The sequence below is a fragment of the Grammomys surdaster genome, unplaced genomic scaffold (assembly GCF_004785775.1).
Source record: "Grammomys surdaster isolate TR1022 unplaced genomic scaffold, NIH_TR_1.0 124903, whole genome shotgun sequence".
Classification (NCBI taxonomy): Eukaryota; Metazoa; Chordata; class Mammalia; order Rodentia; family Muridae; genus Grammomys; species Grammomys surdaster.
Genome location: NW_021619838.1, coordinates 215,772 through 229,249, shown reverse-complemented (window position 1 = coordinate 229,249; position 13,478 = coordinate 215,772). Strand labels below are relative to the sequence as shown.

The 13,478-nt window shown below is 49.0% G+C and overlaps 1 protein-coding gene across 2 annotated transcripts; it reads left to right on the top strand.

The window, feature by feature from the left end:
• Positions 1-1,633: 1,633 nt before the first annotated feature.
• On the top strand, positions 1,634-4,437 carry Tnfrsf18 (TNF receptor superfamily member 18). Of its 2 annotated transcripts, none has more exons than XM_028784870.1 (5): positions 1,634-1,843; positions 2,662-2,784; positions 3,512-3,599; positions 3,761-3,963; positions 4,031-4,437. In XM_028784870.1, exons 1-5 carry the CDS (start codon positions 1,639-1,641, stop codon positions 4,153-4,155), a joined length of 744 nt encoding a protein of 247 aa, XP_028640703.1. In that variant the 5' UTR covers positions 1,634-1,638; the 3' UTR covers positions 4,156-4,437. The 2 variants fall into 2 exon arrangements, with proteins under 2 accessions (XP_028640703.1, XP_028640704.1); XM_028784871.1 differs by having other exon boundaries at positions 3,761-3,967.
• Positions 4,438-13,478: the final 9,041 nt, after the last annotated feature.

Sequence of the window (13,478 nt, the reverse complement as noted above, 5' to 3'; positions counted from 1 at the left end):
GAGAGAGCTTGATTTGCTGATACAGCTAGCAGTACAACACTTATGGGTCTCAAGAAGACTTCAATGATGTTTGCTTCCCTGAGAGAGGCACAGCTGAAAATTTCTCCTGGTGTTCCTGTTAGTCCCTCCTGCTGACTCAAGGCTGAGGCCTGGCTGTCTCTGCTAGGTCATGTTACCACTGTTGCTAACCTGACTCTACTGAACTGGACTGCTGGTGTATCCATGAAGTGTTTGTGAGTGGATCGAACTGCCACTGCTGCTGCTGACCTTTGAACTGAACTGCTGATATCCAGACAACACAGAAGGGAGTTGCTCCAAAGAACTTTCTAAACAGATCCACTTCCCCCGTATCCTTTCTTTTCCACTACCTCTGGTGGGTGATGGGCTACAAGGGAAGTTAAAGTGTTTAAGAACCATCATTAAAAGGTTTGAAAAAATTAAAGTTACACCACAGTTATATCCTGAGATGACCAAATTCACCCCCAGTCCTCCCAAAAGTCCTCACCATGTTTCCCTGTGCTTAGCTTCAGCTGGAAGATGTGGGAAGTAATGCTGAGTACAACAGAGAGGCTTCCTGATAGAGGTAGGGTTCCAGAACCTGTCAGTGGCCACATGAAAAAACTGTTAGGAGACCTCCAACACAGTAGAGGTTCTCTTTCAGACCCCAGATTAGGCAAAAACCACATACAGACACCTGCTTTCACAGAGAGATCCTTTATTAAGCAGGGAAGAAAAGTTAAAGTGGTTGGTTTCCGACTCAGGCACAGAAACAGCAGCAAATGACCTTACACATGTAATTTTTAAGAAGAGAAAAAGGGGAGGTCTGTGTTAGAATGGATTAGGATGCAGTGGTATATTTTAATTGGGCTTGTTAATTAGTTGAACCAAGGGGAGCTTTTTGATTGCTGGACTTCAATACTTTGACAGCTGAACCTTGGTAGTAAGCCTCAGGAGGAGGAACTGGCCAAATAAGGGAAAAGACTTTGGTGGCTAGGTAACCCTGAGTTTAGATGTAATCTGTTTTTAACCAGGCAAAGGGAATGGAAGAGAAGAGCAAGGTCTGCCAGAGCCATGCTGGCCACATTCAAGAAAATGAGGCTCACCTGTGTCAGGGACTCCTTTCCTGTTATCTAAAATTGTATGAGGAGGTGAACAAAAGTAGTTTCAGAGAGAGTCAAGAGATCCAAGCTAGAACTGCCGGGGCTGAATCTGGCCAAGCCATACTGCCCATGGCTTCAAGTGTCTGCTAGGAATGCCCAGTTTATGATGACCTTCTCAAAAAGTCATGATGTATGTTCTGGACTCCTCTCACTGGCTCTCCTAGTTTCCCAGGCTTAGAGGAACTTCCTGAGGTAGAAGAGGAAAGGGGGAGTTTTATACAACAATACGGGGTGCCCATAGGTGCCAGCAGCATGTGTGAATGGGCATCCTTTTCCCCTGAAGCTTATCCACGGTGAGTATGTTGGAGTAGGAAGAGGCTTGTAGGGGTTTCGGAGATGTCTGGAAAGGTGATGTCTATGCCCTACTTTTTACAGAAGGTCTTTACAAACACCACAGATGTCTGCCGGAAGCTGGAGGTGGAGCTGGCCTGGAGCCCAATCTGAGGGGTGGGGACAGAGGCAGAGGCAGAGACAAGGCATGTTGGAGCGGGAACTCCTGAAATCAGCCAACAGAAGACTCAGGAGAGGCACTATGGGAGCATGGGCCATGCTGTATGGAGTCTCGCTGATTTGTGTGCTGGACCTAGGTCAGCAGAGCGTTGTTGAGGAGCCTAGCTGTGGCCCTGGCAGGGTCCAGAATGGAACTGGCACCAACACACGCTGCTGCAGTCTGTGTGCTCCAGGTAAGGCAAGGAGAAAAGTGGGAGTCAGGATGTACAGCAGCACCCCTCCCTGAACTCATACAAGGAGGCTGGGTACAGGGCACATGTGAGTTGGTGGGTAAACTTTCTGAGTCTAGAGCCTTGAGTCTGGAGCTCTGAGAAGGAGGTAAAGGGACAACTATCTTAGGTTATCCAAGATTAGAAATGTGAGAACAAAGGCAACAGAGGCTGGAGACTTCTCCCTCAAGAGAGATCTGGGATCCAAGATGAAAGAGGACCATATCAAGACCTGTTGGGTGGATCAAACCTTAGCCATCACTAAAGCTACTCTTTGTCTGGGTTGGAGTCTCAACATTCTCCTCTGGTCTATCCACTGACTGTGACTTACATTTGTAGGTGTAGGGCAGTCTGTGGACCAAAGAAAAATATCTTAGCACTTCACCTTGCCACATTTCTGGTATAGAAAGGGGCAGCTCTGAAGCTCCATGTCTCTGTGATAGAGATATGGATAGCAGTGAAGGCAGCTGATGAAGTGTTCTAGTGTCTTGAGGGGCAATGTGGGATGAGAATGGGGCAGCATGGGCCCAAGGCCCATAGGAAGCCCCAGGCGACTCCCACATCTAATGGAACTTATGAAACCACAACTTTAGAGCGGTGGGAGATATGTATACTAGCTGTCAGACATCTGAAATGGAACACTAAGCTAGACAAAGCCAAGGATCTTGCACTGGGGTTGATTGAGAATGGAGGCATAGCACTCTAAATACTTGAAGGACCAGTAGAAACTCTGGAGAGAGAAGAGGCTCTGTCTAGTGGCTGAGGCTCTTATTCTTGCCTAGGCAAGGAGGACTGTCTAAAAGAAAGGTGCATATGTGTCACACCTGAGTACCACTGCGAAGACCCTCAGTGCAAGACCTGCAAACATCACCCCTGCCAACCAGGCCAGAGGGCGGAGCCTCAAGGTATGTTCCTGGGAGCCTGATGAAAGCCACAGACAACTCCAAGCTAATCATGAGTTAGACCTAGGGCCAAGCTGATATATCCATTGAGCGTGTGTAGGCATGTAAGAATGTTTGCAGATGGGGCTGGAGAGATGGCTCAGCGGTTAAGAGCACTGACTGCTCTTCCAGAGGTCCTGAGTTCAAATCCCAGCAACCACATGGTGGCTCACAACCATCCATAATGAGATCGGATGCCCTCTTCTGGTGTGTCCAAAGAAAGCAAAAGTGTAAAAAAAATAAAATAAAAAAAAAAATCTTAAAAAAAAAAAAAAAAAAAAAAAAAAGAATGTTTGCAGATAGCTCTCATGGGCACATCTTTTGGGTAGGTAAAGACCTACATCCTAGATTCTAGAAGGGATAGGTGGGTCAAGTGATCTCAGGGTACCCAAGCTCTTCTTATTAGCCTGGAATTCTCCATCATAATGAGGGTGCTGAAGTCTTCTCAGGGTTGTTTGTGAGAGGCTATGGGGGGCTGCCCAGGTGCTGGTCTGCTCTCAGACTATTATTCTGACTATGGCCAGGTATTATCACCAAACCTGTCCATCTTCATAGGGACCAATGTATCATGCCAGTTCTGGAATAGGCATATATGGTACTGCTTATCCAGGCCCTAGACCTGTGGACATTAGACTTGGTGACTCCTTCCTCATTAACTTCAGTGGTCCTAATAGTCTCTGTCTATCCACAGGGACTATTAAGTTTGGCTTCCAGTGTGTTGACTGTACCATGGGCACCTTCTCTGCAGGTCGTGAGGGCCACTGCAGACTTTGGACCAAGTAAGTCCTGGATGAGTAGCCTAGGCCCATTCTGAGCAAGCCTCTCCTATCCCTCCCTTGTAGTAACCATTCATCTCCCAAATGACTCAGAGAACAGCAGTCCTATCCTAGTGTGGCTGCTTGGGTAACCAATCCTGACAGTGTCTGTGTCTGTGTCCCAGCTGTTCTCAGTTTGGATTTCTCACCATGTTCCCTGGGAACAAGACCCACAATGCTGTGTGCATCCCGGAGCCACTGCCCACTGAGCAATATAGCCATTTGAGTGTCATCTTCCTGGTCATGGCTGCATGCATTCTCTTTCTAACCACAGTCCAGCTCGGCCTGCACATATGGCAGCTGAGGAGGCAACACAAGTGTCCCCGAGGTCAGTTGTGTCCCAGGGAAGGGGAAAACGTGTCTTAGGCCCCTCACTTACCATAGTTTTACTACAGAGACCCAGCCACTCCTGGAGGTGCAGTTATCACCAGCTGAGGATGCTTGCAGCTTCCAGTTCCCTGAGGAGGAACGTGGGGAACAGACAGAGGAAAAGTATCATCTGGGGGACCGGTGGCCATGAGGCCTGTTCTTCCTCTGTGCCCCAAGCCAGTCCCTACAAGACTTGCCCAGACATACCCTTGGTAAGAGCAAGGGCCATGCTCTGCATCCTTCCCTGGGCCTGGCCCCGCTCCCCTTGACAATGGCGGAAGTGGGTGTGACAGTAGTGAGTTACAATTGGGCCCTATGGCTGCCTTTCTCATTTGACAGCTCTGTTGGAGTAGGGTCTTTGGGTCCTCCAAGAGCACCAAGTTTAAGCACAAGATCTTGTACAGGTGGTTTTCAATAAATACTTGTCTAGTAACCTGAGTGGCTGTGTCCTAAGGCAGAGGAAAGCAAGGAGCCCAGGGCTGCATTTAGGGACATCCCTTGTCATCCTATGCCCATGGTCATTTCCAAGTATGAAACAAAGAGTGCAGTCTGGTGAAATATCTTGGCAGGAAAAGGCTCCTGCCTCCAAGTCTGATGAGCTGAGTTTGATCTTTGGGAACCATGGTAGGAGGAGATTCTGTTAATACCAACAAGTTGTCCTTTGACTTCCCACATGCCTACACACACACACACACACACACACACACAGATGTATACAAATGCATGTGCATGTGCTTACATGCACATTCAAATAAATGTAATAAAAACTTTAATAATTTTAATGGGAGGAAGCATCTGGCTGGGCAGTAGTGGTGCACGCCTTTAATCCCAGCACTTGGGAGGCAGAGGCAGGTGGATTTCTGAGTTCGAGGCCAGCCTGGTCTACAGAGTGAGTTCCAGGATAGCCAGGGCTATACAGAGAAACCCTGTCTTGGAAAAGAAAAAAGAAAAAAGAAAAAAGAAAAAAGAAAAAAAGAAAGAAAAGCAGCATCTGAGGCCTGTCCTCAGAGCTCCCTTTTGGTGGTAGTGGTGGCACAAGTCAAGATTAATCTTGGCCACAAACCCTCAATAGGGACCATTGATCTAAGGAGTCTTTTAGAAAGTGATACTCTGTACTGAATACCTGCCTTCTTTGCCTCTCTCTCTCTCTCTCTCTCTCTCTCTCTCAATTTATATGTATTTATTTGGCCTTTGTAAGTTTCTGTGCATCATGTGTAACTTTTTGGAGCAGGAGTTATGGACAATTGTGAGCCACCATGTGGGTTCTGGGAACTGAATCCAGGTACTCTGGGAGAGGAGCAGGTGCTCTTACTCTTGAGCCATCTCTCCTGTCTCTCTTGGCCTTTTGTTCAAATCATTTAGGACATTTGCCCTGGCCTAACTGCTTCAAACTTAGGCTTTGCCAGTTTCCATACTGAGCAACTTCTGGCATGAGGCAAATTCTCTGAAGTGAATGGCTCTGACTATGAGACATTCCCAGCAAAGCATCTTTCCCGTTTCATGGTGGTAGTTGGGGCTGCTCATAGAAAGATTCAATAAGAGACAGCATAATAGTGCACGCCTTTAATCCCGGCACTTGGGAGGCAGAGGCACTTGGATCTCGGGAGTTTGAGGCCACACTGGTCTACAGAGTGAATTCTAGGACAGCTATAGCTACATAGTGAGACCCTATCTCAAAGGAAAAAAAAAAAAAGATCATCTTGGCAAGGATGTCCAGGGAGTAGCAGGTCAGAGGCAATGACAGCACACTTGAGACATCTGAACACCTGTACATTTACTCAGCCCATCCCCCACTTTAGTGCCTTCTGTCTTATAGCAGGTAAAGGGGGCGTGGGGGATGAATCTGCAACCTCTGATTCAAACAGCCCCATTGGCACACAGACTCCTGGGAGAAACTGGAGGAGGAGGTAGAAAAATTGCCTTGGAAGTGGACATTGGGATCAGAACACAAAGAGCTCAGGGCCATGTGAAGTCACTTAGAGATGTACCAGCACCTTCATTGCCTGGAGCTGCCTCTTCTGTCCCCTACTGAGTGGGTGAGGAGTCACGTACAAGCTGCAAGGCTAGAGCCAGCCTGGAAAGGGAGGCAGGGTCTGGGGCATCTCCCAACTTGCCCATCATGCACCTCTAGGTTCTGAGCCATAGGCAGTTACACTGGAACTGCCACAGGTGGGACATCCCCAAATAGCTTGACGTGTGTGCAAATACCCACAGGCTGCATCTGCTGGAAACTCCTCCTGTGGGTGGCTGATGGGTGTGATAGTGAGATGGTAGGAGATTCTGCAGGGTGTGGTGAAAGGGTGCTATAGTCTTTGCTGTATCCTTGCCTTGAAGCCAGCAACCCCCCTTCCACTCATGTCCACCTCAGGGTCATGAGATGAGCCGTGCCAGCCTGTGAGTTAGATCCGGGGATTTCCACTGAGAACTGTGAGCTGTGCAGGGCCTGTTCAGATCCCAAGGGTTGAAGCTCAGGGCCTGTAGCTAAGGGACAGCGCCCATGACTGCAAGCAGGTGTGAAATCCAGGGGTGCTAAAAGGTGGGAAAGAGGACCTGATGAAAATATTCTACTGCAGAGGCCACTTCAGAACCTGCCCTCTGAAGTATTTGCCCACCTGCGTAGTCTAGCAACCACAACAGCTAGGTGTAGTGTAGCGGTAGATTGTTAATCTGCTCTAAACTCCCGGAAGGGCACTTGCATGCTTCTCGCCACCCACTAAAATGTTCTGGATTCCAGAAAGACAGACACACATACACAGCCTAATTTTTAATGTGCCTTAAGCAGGTCAGTGGCTGGACCATTCTCTAACTCCACATGGCTTATACACACTTCCCTCCGATATTCATGAGTTAATACTTACTAAATCTATATTTCATCTTTGCTGCCCTAGACCCTGCTGGGCAGCCTGCCTGGGGCCACTTTTCCCCTGTCCTTACATGTTGTCTGTTTCCAGTGTGGTCTGGCTCCTACAGGTCATGACCAAATCCCCTCTTCCTCAGTCCCTTCCCAGGAATCCTAAAAGTCCCGCCTTTGTCTCTCTGCCCAGCCGCTGGTAACTTTATTGAACAGTCAAAAACCACCTGGAGACAAGCGGAAGGGGAGACACTACAAACAGGTTTTTATCTAACATAATTGGCATGAGAACACAAGCCGCTACAGTGTAACTCTGCCTGGCCTAGATTAGCAGGAGAGAAGTCTTGCTGCAATTCCCAGAAACCCCTACCGGACAGTAGCTGCTCTCCAGTTCTTCCGGAAAACCACAACAAGAGCAGACACACACGCGCACGCACGCACACACACACACACCCTTCACCTTGATTTTGTAAGTTTTGTTCAGTCTCAGATAAAGGCCCAGAGGCCATCTCAGTTCCCAGAAATGCTTCCGGCCACAGCTGGTGGCTACAGCCCAGCCTCCACCCTCTCATCCTTTGTTCAGTCAGAGTAGAATGTGCCCTAGCCTGACAAAGACCAGTGAGATGCCTCTTCCTTTTTACAACTCAGCAACCCCTCCCCCAACTCCAGGCTCCAGACAGCTGTCTAGAGACCTTGAGGGGCAGGTGGGTAATAATTCTCCCTAGCTGCTGAGGTATGGTCCCACTGACGAGGTGGTACTACAATCTCTAGGTCTCCCTTGTACTGTGCTAGGCTCACATCCCAGAAACTATCCCTTAGGCAGCCACTAGCCTCTATGGGAAGCAGCTTGTCTCAGGGTTTTACTGCTGTGAACAGACACCATGACCAAGGACGTTTAATTGGGGCTGGCTTACAGGTTCAGAGGTTCTGTCATTAAGGAACATGGCAACACTCAGGAAGGCATTGTGCAGGAGGAGCTGAGAGTTCTGTATCTTCATCTGAAGGCTGCTAGCAGAATACTGACTCCCAAGTAGCTAGGATGACCTTCATGACCCCTTCATGCCTTCAAAACCATTAGTACCACCTGGGTGACTCTTACACATTACTAAGTACAGCTGCAGCAAGAGATACCACCTTGGTTATCTCTGGAACACAGATTCTTTGTGTTCTCATAAAACACTTCCCAGAAGATTTCACCTGGTCTCTTCTTAATCACCATTAATTTCTTAGCTCCAGCTAACCAGCATCAATTGTCCCAGTAGTCCTTTATTCTGGACTTTAAGGCCAGAGCCAAGTGGCCAAAACTGCCAAGTTCTGCTGCTTGCTGGGGCTGGAACATGAGCCCCCTTGTTCTATTACATTCTCACCAGCTTTCTGTTTCTCAGCTCCTTCACTGCCTAAGCTTGGCTGTCCTGGAACTTGCTCTGTAGACTGACTTTGATCTGTATGCCCGTCTCCTAAACACTGGGATTAAAAGTGTGGTCCACCAAGCCTGGATATAAGTTTTTCTTTACCTACAGCATGCTCTGTTCTAGGCTGGCCTTGAACTCAGAGATCAGCTTATTTTTGCCTCCTGGGATTAAAGGCTTGTACTACCATACCTGGACCTAAATTTAGCTGCGTGGGATCTTGCCCCATGGTAACTACTCTTTTATTTCAGTTTAATACTCTTGAACACAGAATTCAGCTCCATTTTACTTCCTGGTGCCCCTTTAATACTTGAACCATATATTTTATATTTTTCCTTTCTCAGCTTGCTACACTTGTTTAAAATGTTCTTCATGAGACTTAAGCAGAGAACAAAGTCTATGATGGGCATTTCTGAGACTTCCTTTGTCAATTCAATTCATCCGAGTCTCTTCACCTTAGCCTCAGGCAGACTCTTCAGACCAAGGCAAAAAGTAGCCACATTCTTCACCAAAATAGCACAAAAACTATCTCTAGACCACATATTGAAATTCTCCACTGAAATCTCTTGGGCCAGGTCTGCATAGTTCAAATCACTCTCAGTAACAAAGTCTCCCATACTCCTACTAGGATGGCCCATTAAGCCCCATTTAAAGCATTCCACTGCTTTCCAAATCCAAAGTCCCCAAATCCACATTCTTCCAAACAAAAGCATGGTCAGGCCTATCGCAGAAATACCCCAGTCCCTATACCAGCTCCTGTCTTAGGGTTTTACTGCTGTGAACAGACACTGTGACCAAGGCAACCCTTATAAGGACATTTAATAGGGGCTGGCTTACAGGTTCAGAGGTTCAGTCCATTATCACAAGGCAGGAGCATGGCAGCTCCCAGGCAGCCATGATACAGGAGGAGCTGAGAGTTCTACATCTTCATCTGAAGGCTGCTAGCAGAATACTGACTTCCAGGCAGCTAGGATGAGGGTCTTAAAATCTACATCCACAGTGACACACCCACTCCAACAAGGCCACACCTAGTAGTGCTGCTCCTTGGGCCGAGCATATATAAACCATTACATAGCTCATTTTTCAAAGAAGCTTTACAAAGTGGGATGCTTTTCTGAAGACCAGGCACTAACTATTCTGGCCTCTTCTTAGATGGGGAGAGACCAGAGTGGGTAGGTATTTAAGATGTCCCACTACTGTTTGGCTGAAGCTAAAGTGCTCAGAAAACTCCAGACTCTGACTTCGAGCAGCTTCAGTGTGTGTGTGGGGGGGGGAGGTAAGGGTCTGTGCTGGCTGCAGGTCCAACAGGAGATACTGGATGCTTGAATCAGAGACATGAATGGCTCAATTCCCTGTATCTTCTGATGGTAGAGGATACTTCTTGACTACTCTAATGGTAGGGCTACAGGATTCCCTCCAAAGAGAGGAGGAAAGGAGAGAGAGAGAAGGGTGGAAGGCACAGTAAGCTGTCAGGAGTTCTATTCTCCTTGGGTTACCAACCCCAGTGGCAATCAATGTAAGGCCAGATTAGTTTTGACACAATCAGCTCCCTAAGCCCTGGTCCTGTCATATTATTGGAATATTAGGAATACCTTGAGTCTGCCAGGTGGCTAGATGCTCAGATGCCCTACAGCCTCTCACTCCTCAGAGCTCTATGTGGTCCTAAACTCAGGGCTCTGGGAGACTTACATGTAGGCTATAAAGACTTGAGGACCTAGAGGGTAGATGGGGCCATTACTCCTGTGGGGTGAGTTAGCAGCAGCAGGTCTCTGTTTATTGACATGCTCTGCAGCTGCCAGGAATTAAGGGTAGCAGGTACCCCAAGCCCTTGGACAGCCTATGGTTGGCAGTGGCCCTGCTTGGACCAGATAGGCTACTGCCAACAGGCATTTATCACATCAGGGTCCAAGTAGAGGCTCCATGTCCCCACAGCAGCAGTGGAAGTACCTCCTTCCTGAGAGCTTTGTCACCTCTGCTGACATCTTAACACCGCCCCATGGGGTGGGGGGCAGGGCTGCAGCTCCATGTGGCAACTGAGACCAAAAATGTTTATGACACTGGTGATGCCATCAAGGGACACAGCTCTGACTTGGTCAAGGAACTATGAGTCTATGGAAAACATAGAACTTGGGGGTGGCACAGTTGAGACTGCAGTGGCAGGTGTCCCTAAGGGACATGGCTATGTAGCACATGGAAGCCAGCAGAAATGTTGCCCTGACCCCAACAACAGGCCCTAGGGAGACTCATCTTCATTTTCCTAGCTTTAGTGGACTTCAGAGCAGATACCCAGAGACCCACCGGCCTGGGGCTCTTTCCAAGAGGAACCACAATATGCTTTGGAGACATGAACTTGGTCACATAAGGACAAGACTGCTTACACTGCACCTTGCACCTCATGCTCTAGGCCACAATGGCAAGACCGAACTTGGAAGAGTAGACTGAAACACCCGGCGTGAAACAGGCAATCTGAATGGAGAAAGGTTGTGGAGGGGGTGGGGAGATGTGGGATGTCCACAAACTAAAGTAGGGTCTCCATGATCATTTCCTCTGGGACCTGAGAGCCTCACTTTGCCTCTTGGAGCCTCAGTTCCTTTTGTTTTCCCGTTAAAATGTTCCTCTGCCAGAGCAGCTGCTGTAGACAGAGCCCTCTAGTGGTGGCCAGGCTGTTGTAGCCTAGAAACCATGCCACAGTTGAGTACGTCAGTTCCTTACCCACTGAGGGACTTTGCTCCAATAAAGAACAGGGACTAGTCTGGCACTCCTCCCACATGTGGTAGAGCTAGGCTTTGATGTTTAGGACTAACAATCAGAAGGGAGTGCAAGAAAGAGGAATCTGCCACTTTGGATATGCGAGAGAGGATTTAAGCTAGGAAGGACCTTCTGGAAATCTGTGGGAGGTTCTCTTTGGAGTTTTGTAAGGGTGAGATAACTTGAGAGGACAGGGTTTGGCTGGAGGGACTTACAGGCAGTGTCCTGGTTGCTTTGGTGTAAGATGTGGACACCTCAGAGGTTTGAGGTGGTCAGTGTTCTCCTTTCAAACCCCCATGCTAACTGGGAACACAAGCATTAGAGAATGCACTAATCACTAATACCAGTTTAGAGTCGTCATTCCTCAGAACTGCTTCGACACAGCCAACTCCTTTGTGCCTCTCACATCTGACAAACTCCAGGGCCTTTGTAGGGAAATGGGGGCTTTTGTTGTAGACAGTGTTCCACAAAGTATCTGAAAAGCCACAAGAAATGTGTTGGGCAGGGTAAGGATGAACCCCAGCTCTGCATCAGAATAGTAACGGGGTAAGGTGGGGCTTCCAGAGTTCCATGGGCATCCAAGACCTTTCCTAGGGACTCAAAGGAACAGTGAGTGGGTTCCAGTGTCAGGCTGCAGAGGTCATGAAGGCCGTGGAGTTTCAGGAGCCTAGACAATGAGTATCAGAGAGACACAAATGGGACCCAGGATTTGGTGGGCTGCCCCAGAGAAGGAAAAAGAGACTAGTGGAGTTTTTCCCTTCCTGAAGGACTCATTCCCATTCTGCATGCTTCCCTCTCCTTCCTCTCAGAACAACCAAGGAGCAAATAGAGAAGCGGGGACAGAAGGGCTTGGGGTGCCCAGATGGGACCGGCTTCTGGAGGTCGCGTTTGTCACAAAGTAGCTTTTATAGGTCCCGGAGAGGGCACGGCAAGGTGCAGGGCCGATGAATGCTTGTGGCTGCTAGGAGCCTCGATGGCTCGTGTTCCTCTGTTCCTCCTCGCGCTCTTCTTCGGGCGGCCCCAGGGAAGGTTCCCCGGCTGTGTCCCTGTTGCCTTCCAGGGGCCCAGAACAGAGAGAGGGCTCAGACTCCGCTATGGAGCTACCGCCCAAGTCAGACAGCCGTGATTTGCGGGAGGCGCATATGGGAGCTCCCCTGGAAGGCATCAGCTTGCGTGCACCAGGCCGTTCTGAGATAGTGGCACGTGCTGTGGAAAGCGTAGAGGATGCGACTTCACAGGTGGGCCGGGAAGGGTTAGGGTTAGGGTAAGGCAAGCGGATAGGTGGGCGCGAACTCCCCAAGCGCGGCCACAAGTCCGTAGTCTCGCCGTTGTAAAGAAGCACAAAGCGACGCTGTGACATCAAAGGCAGCATCTTCTGACTGTGCAAGCTCTTTTGGCAGGTCTCAAGCGCCAGGTCTGTGGGAAGGCAGGGGAGCGACAAGATGAATGGTAAGAGGGCAATTTGGAGCAAGCAACCTCTCTGCATGTCTAGAAACAAGGGAGGAAGAGAGGGGTTCGTGAGGGATTGGATGTAGGTGGGTGAAGTGACAGAGAAGTACGAGCAGAGGGTTTGGCTGTCATACAGATTATGGAGCGCTGGAAAAACAGACTTGTGGAATCTGAACTTGGAGGTAAGTAGGATAGAGTGCCAAGAACTGGGGAAAAAACTGTGTGGGAAAGTTGTGGTGTGGGGCTGCCCAGAGCTCACCCAAGGTCTCCATAACCACTCCAGGGATCACCTCCTTCAGGACTTCACAATTGGTATGTAGGGCAGGGTTGGAGTTCATCTCCAGCAGCCACACCTGTGGCAGACAGTGGTCAGCATCATTCTCTACCCACCTACTGCCAGGTTGGCGGTTAGGAAGCTGGGGCTCTGGTCCCTATTAAGCCCGGTGATTCTGGGATTCTGGGCAGATTGTATCTTCCCATGGCTTTGTTCTCCTTGTTTGCTCAAGGAGTTAAGACTTATCTTGAGAGCTGCTCAGTTCTAGTAGACCAGTTTTATGCACGCATCTAAGTCTAGGGATGAGTCCACCCACTGGGCATGCTTATATGCTCAATGCACAGAAGGGCCCTACCTCCTTGCACCTGCCTACCAGACCTCCTCTTCCCAAGACAGCACCTTGAAGTTTTCATCAATCAGGAAATCACAGCCAATGAGGTCAAAGTAACCCAGCTTGCACTCCAGCTTGGACTTGACAGCCAGGAAGCAGTGAGACATGATCTGCTGCATCCGCTTCTGTGGGTGAAGTAGGGAGGGATCCTGGCTGTCACCTGTTGGCCCAGATGAAATCTCCTAGGCCTGAACAATCAGTCACACCTCTCACTTGCACCCCTTACCCTCACCTGCACGGCTGAAACTGCATGCCTCACACTTCCACACGCTCAGAGTCACAGGCTCACAGTCAGAAACTCACTCAACAAAATCATGGGGCTTCTACTGTGAGGCAAGTACTAGGAGATACA